The sequence below is a fragment of the Anarrhichthys ocellatus genome, unplaced genomic scaffold (genome assembly GCF_004355925.1).
Source record: "Anarrhichthys ocellatus isolate YVR2014 unplaced genomic scaffold, GSC_Weel_1.0 scaffold25, whole genome shotgun sequence".
NCBI lineage: Eukaryota > Metazoa > Chordata > Actinopteri > Perciformes > Anarhichadidae > Anarrhichthys > Anarrhichthys ocellatus.
The window spans coordinates 3,073,867-3,085,080 of record NW_022280055.1 but is presented as its reverse complement, the minus strand read 5'-3'; the positions used below and the strand labels follow the sequence as shown (position 1 = coordinate 3,085,080).

General features: G+C 41.7%; 1 protein-coding gene across 1 annotated transcript in view; it reads right to left on the bottom strand.

The window, feature by feature from the left end:
- tmem214 (transmembrane protein 214) overlaps nt 1-8,602 on the bottom strand; it is a 21,614-nt gene extending 13,012 nt beyond the window's left edge. The window contains exons 1-10 of the mRNA XM_031861775.1: nt 8,417-8,602; nt 3,264-3,457; nt 2,827-2,977; nt 2,579-2,713; nt 2,326-2,408; nt 2,009-2,114; nt 1,264-1,345; nt 1,045-1,146; nt 411-552; nt 191-282 (exon numbers count right to left, since the gene is read on the bottom strand). Of these exons, the coding sequence (XP_031717635.1) occupies nt 191-282; nt 411-552; nt 1,045-1,146; nt 1,264-1,345; nt 2,009-2,114; nt 2,326-2,408; nt 2,579-2,713; nt 2,827-2,977; nt 3,264-3,457; nt 8,417-8,561 (1,232 nt within the window). The 5' untranslated portion in view covers nt 8,562-8,602. The remainder of the gene's footprint in view (nt 1-190; nt 283-410; nt 553-1,044; nt 1,147-1,263; nt 1,346-2,008; nt 2,115-2,325; nt 2,409-2,578; nt 2,714-2,826; nt 2,978-3,263; nt 3,458-8,416) is intronic.
- Between the last annotated feature and the right edge of the window lie 2,612 nt (nt 8,603-11,214).

Genomic DNA, 11,214 nt, shown 5'->3' with positions numbered 1-11,214 from the left:
TCTTCTTTCTTTTGAATTGTGAAAAGTAGAAAGGAAACAGCGAGGCTTTTTTATATATCATCATTGTTATATACACAACTGCCTTTCACTTCAGTGAGAATGCATTTGGGACGCATGTGTTTGTCACAGAGCCTCGCTGTTTCCTTTCTACTTTTCACAATTCAAAAGAAAGAAGAAGCACATAACCCACCTGGACTGCGGTAGGTGTTTGGTATAGAGCTGCCTCCACACTCCGAGACTCTGGACATCCACACACAGACACTCCGTCATACTGCTGAGCAGCTGCAAAAATACACACGGGAGAGGAAGAAAGACTGAGTTATGCTGCTGCACGGAGCTAAACTACACTCAAGACCACTGAAGCAGCAGTATCATGTAGAAAAGATCTGTTTAAATTGTGTGTTTCTTACCTCTCTCTTCATGTCCTCTGGACAGTGCGGTGTGGCTCTGGACAGAAATGATGGCAGGTATGTGTGTAATGTGTTCTCGGGTTTGGCTCCAAATGCAAGGACCTTCAGCCGAGGGTACAGACGCCTCAGCTGCTCCTGAAGACTGAACACAAACAAAATGTCTCATTTTAGTACTTAAATAAAGCAAAGAGTCAATGTAAAAAGAATACTGCACTGAGCTGTCGTCTATGTGTTCAAACGTGCACGGGAGAAATGCTTTTACTATTGAAATGTGTCAATGTGACAGCAATATATCATTTACTAATTCTTCATTATTTTATGAAGATGTCAGCTGTTTCCAACTTTTTACTTTTTTTCCTACAACCAAAACTCCCCTTATTAAAAATGTCCCAGTACTAAAAAAAGAGGCATTTCCAATAATCTTCTTAAATGAATTCAGTCCACATATAAATCAACCAGTCACTTATTGTGATTGTTTGATTAAGTGTAATCTGGGCTTAAACATTCACAGCCATCCAATGCGCTACACTCACTTCTCTCTCCACTGTGTGTATTCATGCTGTGTGCTGGGGATATTCATCAATGAACACTTGTCATGAGTTGGGTTTCAGTGTTTGCATTATGCCACATTTACCTTGATGTCAGGGCGTTCTTGGGCATGAAAGCAAAATCTAACAAAGGAAAGAACTCTTTAGGACCCATGATGCCAAATCCCTTTGTCAGGTTTGCATGAAGTCTGGGAAAAGAAGAACACGAACAGAGTCAGAATAAAGTTTAATTTTGTCCAACATTCAAAAAAAAAAAAAAAAAAAAAAAAAAAGAAGAAATTCACATATTTCTTAGGAGGACTTACAGGAGAAGTCTCTCCAGATATGCAATGGCATATGAAGACAAGGCCTTCACTCCCAGCACAGGCAGCATGATACCCAGCCACACTGAAACACAAACACAGACCTTCATTAACATGAAATTAACTTGTAGTTCTGACATTAAGTGTGTCAACAGTCGGCCTTTTCAGCTTTCAATTTTAAAAAAAAAGCCCAGAGCAACTGCAGAAGTAAAACATGGCTTTTTTTCTTGCACTTAATACTTATTTAAGTGACAGAGTAAAAAAAAAGTCGAGCTCTGCAGGCATTTCTTCTTCACTGTTTTATATCATAATTCTGTTAAGAACTAAGAATTTTAAATGCACTCAGATGTCATTTTGTTCTCGTGACTTTCGCGGTTTCAATTTTAGTTTAGAAGCTTAGTCGATAACCTTATTTTGCAGGTTCTTATGCAATCTTTGAAGAACATTCATCCTCTGCTGCCCACATACGAACATCCACCTCACAGCCTCAACAATTAGCAGGCAGCAGACAGTGTTTAAGCTCACAGATGGCCGTCGCTGGACGTGTTGCTGCTCTACTGTGCACTGTTGCTTCATTAACCCCCAACCCAGAAAGTGTGTTAGCACATTTTGTTGGGAAAGGGGGAGAAAGTGGAGACAGACTGGAACTAACACAGTGCAGAGGAAGATAAAAAAAAAAAAAACTGTGTGTACATGTTCTAAGTAATGTGTCGTGAGTGTATGCGTTGTGTGTTTCACTGTGTACTACCTTTTAGTCCCTGGCTGAGGTCATAAAATCCAGCTTGGCCAAGAGCCCACATGATGGTCAAACACTTCACTGGACGATTCTGAACGGATCGCAGTAACTCCAGATACTAGAGGAGACGAACAGGAGGAAGGGTATTACAACAATGTTGTAGCAAGGTTATTGCAAAAAGACAAATCCCCAGTACGTCGGATGAATTTTTGGAAAATAAAGCAATTGCATAATTAGTATTGTTACACATTTTAAGTACATTTGGAGCAGACAAGGGCCGTGATCTGCAGGACTCAAGGACACACTCTCACTCACACACTCGCACTCACTTCTGGCAGGTTTTGGGTGGCTATCCTGGGTTTGTCCTGCAGGATTGCCTGGATGCAAACTCTGTAGCCATGCAGAGGTTCTCCTGGAGACGGTGAGAAAGAGGCAGACACAGATTAACACTCGCTTCAATGCACAGGAAAGCAAACCCGCTTCCCGTGTCCCATGCAGACTCATTAGAATAAACCGCCCGCCACCTGAGTATCTCCACCCACGGCTTGAGAACTACCAGAAAATACGGTGCGCCATATTTACCCGCCTGTCTGTCCATCTCCCTGAGCATAGTGTAAACACAGTGGTCGAAGAAATCCGGCAGAACATCACTGCAGCGTCCGATGAGGCCTTTGATCACCCCTTTCAGCTCTTTCCCTGAAAGGCAGTATGGGTAGTCTGGGGACAAAACCACAGAAAAAGAACATGAAAATAAGTCCGTGCCCTGCAGACACTTTTAATACCCGACAGTTTGTTTCCTTCACACAAATAAAAACAGTCGTCTGACCGACCATGAGCATAGCTGCTGAGTGTGGGCTCGGTCTCTGGCGCAGTCAGATTGAGGTTGAGGTATCCTGCCAGGTCTTTGACCCACACAGACGGGTTTTCTGGGAACAGGGTCTGACTGCGAGCCAGCTGCTGCTTCAGGTCCCCGACATCCAACTGGGAAAAAAAGGGAACAAGACAGAAGGAGGATGTACGATCAGAAACAACGCGTCCATTATGTGAAGAGGAGGCCTTGGTTTCAGCATGTGATAAGTTTGCTTTGAAGACGCTACAATGCAGCATTGTTTATCTGTGTGCTTGTATGAAGAGGTTTAAAAGATCTTAGAGGTTTTGCAAAGCCCATTGCATTCATCTTTTCTTTCTAGTCACTGACCAAGATGAGCCAAATGATCGCACCACTATTGCCTGATAAGAAGAGAGAAAACAGAAGTGCAATACTCACAGTTTTGAAGGCTTCCTCGAGGGTCTTTTGAGTTGCGGGGGGTACCGTGCTGCTGGAGTGCGATTTCTTGGATGGTTTACTTGAAGAGGGCTTCTTGTTTTCGGACTCGGCCGGCGGTGGAACCTGCTCCTTGTTCTGTTTCTTTCCCATCTTCTCAAAGTTGTCGTACAGAGTCTCCGACATCACCTGGGGTGCTGAAAGGAAACAAGGCAGCGGTGCGTTTAGATAAGAGCGTCTGTACTTTTCAAACTTCTTTGGTCTCCTACAACACTTTCTTAGATCAACCCCGTGTTGTAACTGTACAAGCTAATCCATGAGACCTTGGCATTCCCCTCCCCTCAGTCAGCGTTTCCTCCCGCCCTCCATGACTTGCACAATAGGCTCGGTTATTATCCAAGAAAATGTTCATGCAACACTCATTACATTCCACAGAGAAGAGAGTTAAGCACCGGCAGCATTTCAAGTGTTACACATTCAGACCCAATTTGTAACGAAACTGTGTCCACTCCAACTGAGTTCATATTAAACCAGTTGACCAGTTTTGAGGGTCAATATACCTCGTATACTGAGGTAGCAACACCCAGATATTTTAGGCCTGTTTACTGCTACTAAACACCAAAATAATCCTGCTTAAGTATCTGGTATTCCCCAGAACCTTTATACTTTTATTCCCAGCATGTAAAAGCCTCTAACTTCTACTTCCCTGTTTGTAGCCCTCAGACCAAAGCTCATTCTTTCCTAAATCTAAAAAAAAAAAAAAAAAAAAAAGCCAAAATATGTTCCTTTATTTGCGTTAATGTCCTCTTACTTATACGTTTGTTGAGGAATATTTTCAGCCGTGGATTAATACACATGTTGTGCTCTAGTGAGTATTTCAGACAGCATCAGACATCATGGCTGGTTTTGGCCCTTTAAAAAGTATGTTTTCAAAATAAGACTGAATCATGGAAACTCATGCTGTTATTATGAAAACTATTTCAGAATAAGCTCTAAGCTTAACTAATGCAGCAAAGACATCTTCAGTATTTAACTCAATACGACTGTTAGACCCCGCCCACAAACTTGAGTCTTTGCTGACAGAGGTCACCAGTTGTTCACTGATCATTCAGTCATACACGTTGCTGACGAACCTCAGTCTATATCTGGTCAGCGTGTGTGTGTGCAAGTACAAGACAGGACCCGTTCCATCACATACCGGATTCAGTTCCCTTTTGAAATGTTGGTCAATCAGGATGATTCTTCACTTCTCTGAACTGAAGTCAGTCGTCTTCTCTGTGAAGCTTAGTCAGCATTACCAGAGCTCAACAGCGACGAAAGTACCGAAAAACTGACAAATGAGGTAATCTGACCAGGTGTTCGTGTCTATAAATACGAAACAAATATCCATACGTGTCGGGAAGTCGGTCACTTCCAGCAGCAGCATGAGGACACATCTGCTGCATGCAGTAACATGGCACCAAATAGTGAGGCCACTCGAGTGATGGCGAAAGGAACGGTTGAAATATGCAAATGGGAGCTTTAAACAAATGTGCTATGACACAAGTGTACGACGTATGAACCGACACTTGTTTGAGGACAGGACTAGAGATGACACAAACCACCATAATGAATACCAGTCTATTCATTCTCTCTCCTTTAAATTCAGACACAGCACAGTGTTTTTGTTTTACAAGGAACTTTGAAATTCTTTTAATCACTTGTAAAGTTGTCGGTGGTTCGGCTCCACGATTGCGGTACAACAACAGCGGTTAACAAAGGTTTTGAGCTTGAGCTTGTAAAATCAATATGTTGACAATTTCCATGAAAGTATACCGATGAGCATGACGCAAAATCAGATAAGGTTTCCAGTTTTTACATGCTCCGGTCCACAGTGAGTAATCTGTACCAAATTCTCCACTCCACCTCAAGAAAACTTTGGAAAAAAAAAAGAAAGAAGAGGACCCGTGTCGAGCACTTGGCACCGTCACTTGTTTACCGTGGTACTTTTTTTAAATGAAGAAACCGATGGCCCTACTCCTAATTAAACAGGACAACAGGAGCCAAGACGGCATTTCCAAGAATCTAAATTAAAGAAAATCACTCAAACAAAACCACTTGTTGATTAGCCACCAGTCCTTGTAAATGTCAAACACCCCCCCGAGACAAAGAGAGGAGTGTCTTCTCGCATTCCAGAAGTGGCTAAATTATCGTGATTGTATTCTAATGCGTCTCTATTCTGTTTGGGATCTTCTTCGTACTCTGTAATTAAACATTTCACTTCACTGTTGATTATCCATTCACGGGAAACATGTCCCGTTTAGGTGGCTGCTAGCACGCAGATGTTACACTTTGTGAATATTAATTTAGGCAATATTGGTCTTGTGGAGGTTGCAACTCATATTCTTTCCTACCTACTGTCTCAGTGAAAACCTTTAACACACAGTACATCTACAGTCTCTGAAGTATTAGTACTCGAGTCACAAAGTGTAATGAACACCTACATCGTCTCCACACTACATTGTACAACAAATGTTTTATGAACACTTACTGAAAGGAAGTTGTCATGGAGGTGTGTAGTCCTCTACTGGATCAGGGAACCGTTCAGGTCTACTATGTAGTGTGTAGTGAACGAGTGACTTCGGACTCAGCAGAGGGTCGTGGTGGGTTTTGGTAACATGAGCAGTTGCACCCAACGTGGCCCTCCTACAGGGTGGGAGGACTGGGAATGGATTGTCACACCAGCAGAAGAATATCTGACAGGATGCTTCACATGTACGGAGCAAACCATTCTCAGTCCACGAACGCACAACAGCAAGGCATGTCTTGCTTATCCAATCACATTTCTTTCTCCAATCACATTTCTTTCTCCATGTATGCGGCCATAACGGAGCCACTGCCAACTTTTATCTGCCGTTATTAAGACATGAATTGTGTCGTAAAAAGGTTATGCCGGTATTTACTTTAAGTAGAGATACTGATATCTAATATCAATACAGATATCAACTTGTTCTATAAATTCTATCAGATTTGAGTTTGCAATTTGTAGAGACCATAAAATAAACTAAGTGGATAAGTTTGAGGTACCCTGAAGATATCCGGCATCTAAATCAGTCCAATAACATGTTGGACGTGACATAATCTCCTCTGTTAAAAGAAGAGAACATGTCATTTGAAAGAAGTTCACCATATATAGATATATATAATATCAACTGTCTTAAATGTGACCGTCTCATGGTGAAGATGTCTGTAACATGCAATCACACATGAAGCTATTTGAGAAGAAATATCTTGGCTCAATGACAAATAATAAGTCAAGTAAGATCAGATAATATATTTCTAACATTTTTCTTTTAATGTGTTTTCTTGTGAAGATACCACCCACTAAAGATTTGGGAACCTGTGACAGATACACAACAGACACAAAAGCCTCAAGCCGTCCAGAATTATTAGCCTGGTAAAGCCGGAGCCCCCTTTCAGAGGAAAGGTATGAGCCTGATTACACTATGCCAGTAGCAGTTAGATGACTTCAAATACTTCACATAAAGTACTTTAGTGGTGAGAGAGTTCATACACTGTGCTCAGACTCGGCAATAATAAAACAGCTGTGTTGACGCTGAAAACCTGTGTAGGTCTACTTTTTTTTTTATTATCCCCACACAGAAACAAATGTATCTGGAATCAATAAGGGAATCGATTATAGAATTGGTATATATAAAATCTTAGTAAATCTGATCCCCAGTTCTTTTTGGACAAAACCTTGACACAGTCATGGTCTCTGTGACCGGACAGACTTTGGACCGGCTGATTCGCTGATAAAACTGGTGCAGAAACAAAATGCGGTGACCGAGTGAGATCTGAAGTTGCTGTTGAGAGGGTGCGGTAGATCAGAGTAGTTGATGTTGTTGTTAGGTTTACTGAATGTAGAGTACGATTAATATAAAAACAAACAATCCATCAAATGTTTGTAGTTATGTTCTACTACATTGGGCCAATGAGGAATCCTCACACAGTAAACTTTCAAAGTTAATAAGGTTACTGCTCTGTTTGAACCTAGATTTTAGCACATAATCCAGTCTACAAGATACTATACAGCAATAATCCACGACACACCTTTCAGCTGATCATCACACCTATCATGAGCTGATATCGTGCTTTGTTTGTTGTGGTAAATCGGCTTAATTTGATTTACACACAGTGAGCCTGGGGCTTTTGGGACCCCTGGAGTTCTGGGACTCCAGGTCAGTTGCCCACTTTAGCCAGTTGGTAATCCAGCCCTGATCCCTGATCTAGACCGGTCAGCAGGATGAGCAGATGTTCGTAGTTTCACTTTGATCTACATACTGTATATCATTCTTTTTCTGAAGGCTAAATGATCCTCTTGAACGGCAGGGGTCTAGACTTCTAACAAATGTTACTCAAACAGGAGCAAGTAGCGCATCTGTTTTTGGATTATTTTATTACACATATAGTGCACTAATCTTTAAGGGACCAGTAAATGTCCCATGGTCCATCATCATAATGAAGAAGCACGTCACCTAGTCCAACGGTGTGGCTCATTTATGCTTTTTAATAACATTGCATCAGGCTGTGGTCACACAAACAACAAGCTACTTAAATCATAAGATGTTCTATTTGTTGACAACTATAGACATATAGAATATTGCCAAAACGAGCACACAGCTGCTAGCACATGCTTCAGAGGTGCAGCTCCTCAGTGATGACGTTGCCAGTGTTGACACTGCTTTAAAGCCTGCTAGACAGCTAACGCTAGCACAAGCTAGCAGTTTATTGTAGAGTATCTCTAGCAGGATAGCCATTTAGCATTTATTTTTTTAATTAATGTGTCGGCAGAGAGGCTAAATAATAGCCATTCACACGAACTAGTAAAGCACGGGGCAGCCAAAATAAATGCCGTAAGACTTAGCGTTAGCGTCACTGCGCGATGCTAGGCTACATCAGCTAGCTTGTCAAATCAGATGACAGCGACAACGCTAAGCCGCTCTCTCCATTTCCAGTAAATTACTGCCATAACCGTCAAGACCCTGAAAAGTTAATATGTAAAGAGTGAGCTAAGCTCGTTGACATAGCCACACACGTAGCCCCATCCTCCTCCCTTCATTTAAACGTGTACAGTGAGATAAATGGGTCACGGAGCAGGAGCCATGTTCACTCACGTCTGGACGGCTGGTTAGATTCTCCCAGAGCTTTCCTTCCTCCGGGTTTCTTGTCAGACGAGGTCTTGCCTCCTCCTGCGCTGCTATTCTTCTTCCCTTTCTTAACTACCTCCCATTTACCTGCTGCATTATTACTTGAAGCCATGTCTCTGGTCCAGAATGTTTTATATATATATATATATATATATATATATGTCGACTTCCTGCCTCCTGCTTCCCTGTTGAATGAAACGGGTCGACTCGACTCAACGGCTCTGAACGTTAAACCGTCCGCGTGCCACGTCTCTTTGTCGGCATGACGTCAGAGTGACGCGTTTGGACCGTAACATTCAAGTTCAGATAACAGATAACCCAAAGTAACAGTCAATATAAGCTTTTCCTATGTCAATGTAAAACAAATGTACGTGCTTTAAAAAAAACACAGTGATGGGAGAAGTATTCTGATCCTTTATTTAATTAAAAGTTGCATACTAATGCAAAACCTTGGGATATGCAAGTTGTAGTTTCAGCAAAATTCACTTGAAGTACTCATTCTGCACCCTGTCAGGGTAATGTTTTTGGATTAATATTACTGCTGCATTAAAGTTTATGTTGCATTTTACTGCTGTAAATGTTTAGGTTCTAATTCTTCAGTAATCAAATTAAAAATCACCAAATATGGACATGCATGGTTTTCACTGGACATTTTAAGGGTATGACAAATTGTGATCTGAGAAATAACTAAAGACAAATGTTGCATGTAATGGAAATATTCAAGTAAAGTACAAGTACCTCGAATGCCCACTTAAGTTAAGTACAGTGCTTGAGTAAATGTACTTCATTATAGTTCACCACTGGTGACAGGTGAAATATTAATCACAGTTCTGTCTAAACATTTTGTTTAATAATGGTGTCCGCTTGCAAGTTTTAACCAGTATTTATCAGTAAACACTCACATATCTTCACAGCCAAATCTATCTGATTTAATGTGCCTATAGCCGGCGGTGGAAAGTAACTTTCTTCTTTTTTTACTAGTTTTGAACCAGAACTACACTAGGAATGTATCCTCTCATCCCCGTCAGCTCTCTGTCGTTGGCTCCACGCCCTGTGAGACCATTGGACCGACTGCAGTCTTCTGTCTGGCTGCCGTCTGTGGAACAGACGGCGAGTTTTGGCTGCAGTGTCTCTTAAAAGAGACACGTAGAGTCGCTCAAATGAGTCTTACTTAAATGTTTGGCACAACCCTTCTGGATCTCTCTCAAGACCTCCACTCAGTATTAGTGGAAGCTTAATCACGGACCACAGTGGACGTCCTACTGGGTCAAGATGGTGGTGTTTCCTTGGCAATATACCTCTCTCTCTCTCCTTTTGTCCCAAAATCTGTTCCAAGTGCAAATCATTTCTCTGCAACATGATGGCCAGACTGAACATCAGTGTGTGTTTGAGAACACCGCTCCTGATAAATGAGAAATACAGAACACACCACAATACGGTTTGTTAGTTTTCTGGAACATCAGAGCTTTATTTCATTCAAGCATTAACTGCAAATAATGCAAGTTTATCACATGGCTGCTGTAGTAACAAATGGTGAGAGAGGGTTTGTTATGTTTGCTGGTTCAACTATTGGATGTCACTCACACAAACACCCCACACCAGTAGTTCCTTTACAGCTAGTGTGGCGTTTTTAACGCTTTGCAACAATGCTGAATTAAATATGGGAACAGAAGAATAAAGCTCAAACGTTGATCTCAATTAACACAGTAAAACATTGGTATTTAGTAGTGTCTGTCTGTAGTCTACCTTTAATAGCATTTGTTCATTCATCATATTTAAAGGCTGACATTTGTCTGATAAATAACTCTTACACTGACGCCTCTAACTCGGCCATTGAGGAGTTCAACGCCAATAGAAAATAACTCTTTAAAACTAATCTAAAAATGAAATCTTCCTGTATCTTCACTGCTTGTTGGCATTTTGCATGATTTCAGTCAGTTTAGCTACATTTGGTGCAAGACCTTCAATCTCCCCAAATCCAAAACCACTTTAAAAAGAAAAAAAAAGATGAATAAATAAAAACATAAATACACCAGGCTGTCTCATAAACAAGCTATCTAAACAGTCATGAGCAAACCCTCTCTGGTGGGACACACTTTGATGAACAAAATGCAGACTCTTGATGAGGATTTCTTGATGCATGTGTGCAGTTCAAAGTCTGCGATATGTCCGGCGGCTGAATGTACGTTCATGCGTGTCATCATATTCCATATGCTCAAAATATATGTGCAGGCCTCCCTCCTTGGAGGCGTGACACCATTTATAATCTTACCGTGTGAAATCTACAACCAAAACCTCCTTAAAAACGGGTCACATTGTGTGGAAAACTTTTTGTGTGGTTTCATATGTAAACTATGCGGAGCACCCTGATGCATGCGTGTCTGTGTGTGGTCACCAATTAAAGTGCAAGGTGAGAGAAAAGTGACCTGCCTCTTGAGACAGACGGATTGATAGCACAGCACTGTTGGCTCCAGGATGGCAGTGCTGTAGTCTCTTTGCTTTTAATCTGAAACCGAGCAGGCTACAGCGGCCCCTGCAGTGCAGCCGTCCCCTCTGGTAACAGGTTAAGAGTGAAGTCGAGTGAGCCGAGCCAGGCTGCTGGGCTCTGGTCCAGACCCGGTTCTGGGTGAAGTGTCCTTAGGTAGTGTTTGGGAAGCAAGGATGTGCAACAAAGTCGTTGTGGATATGGACAGCCGCAGACAAGATGGGAGGAGTGTGTGGGCAGATTGTAAAAAATGTAAAATATAAAAAAAAGGGGCAAAAAT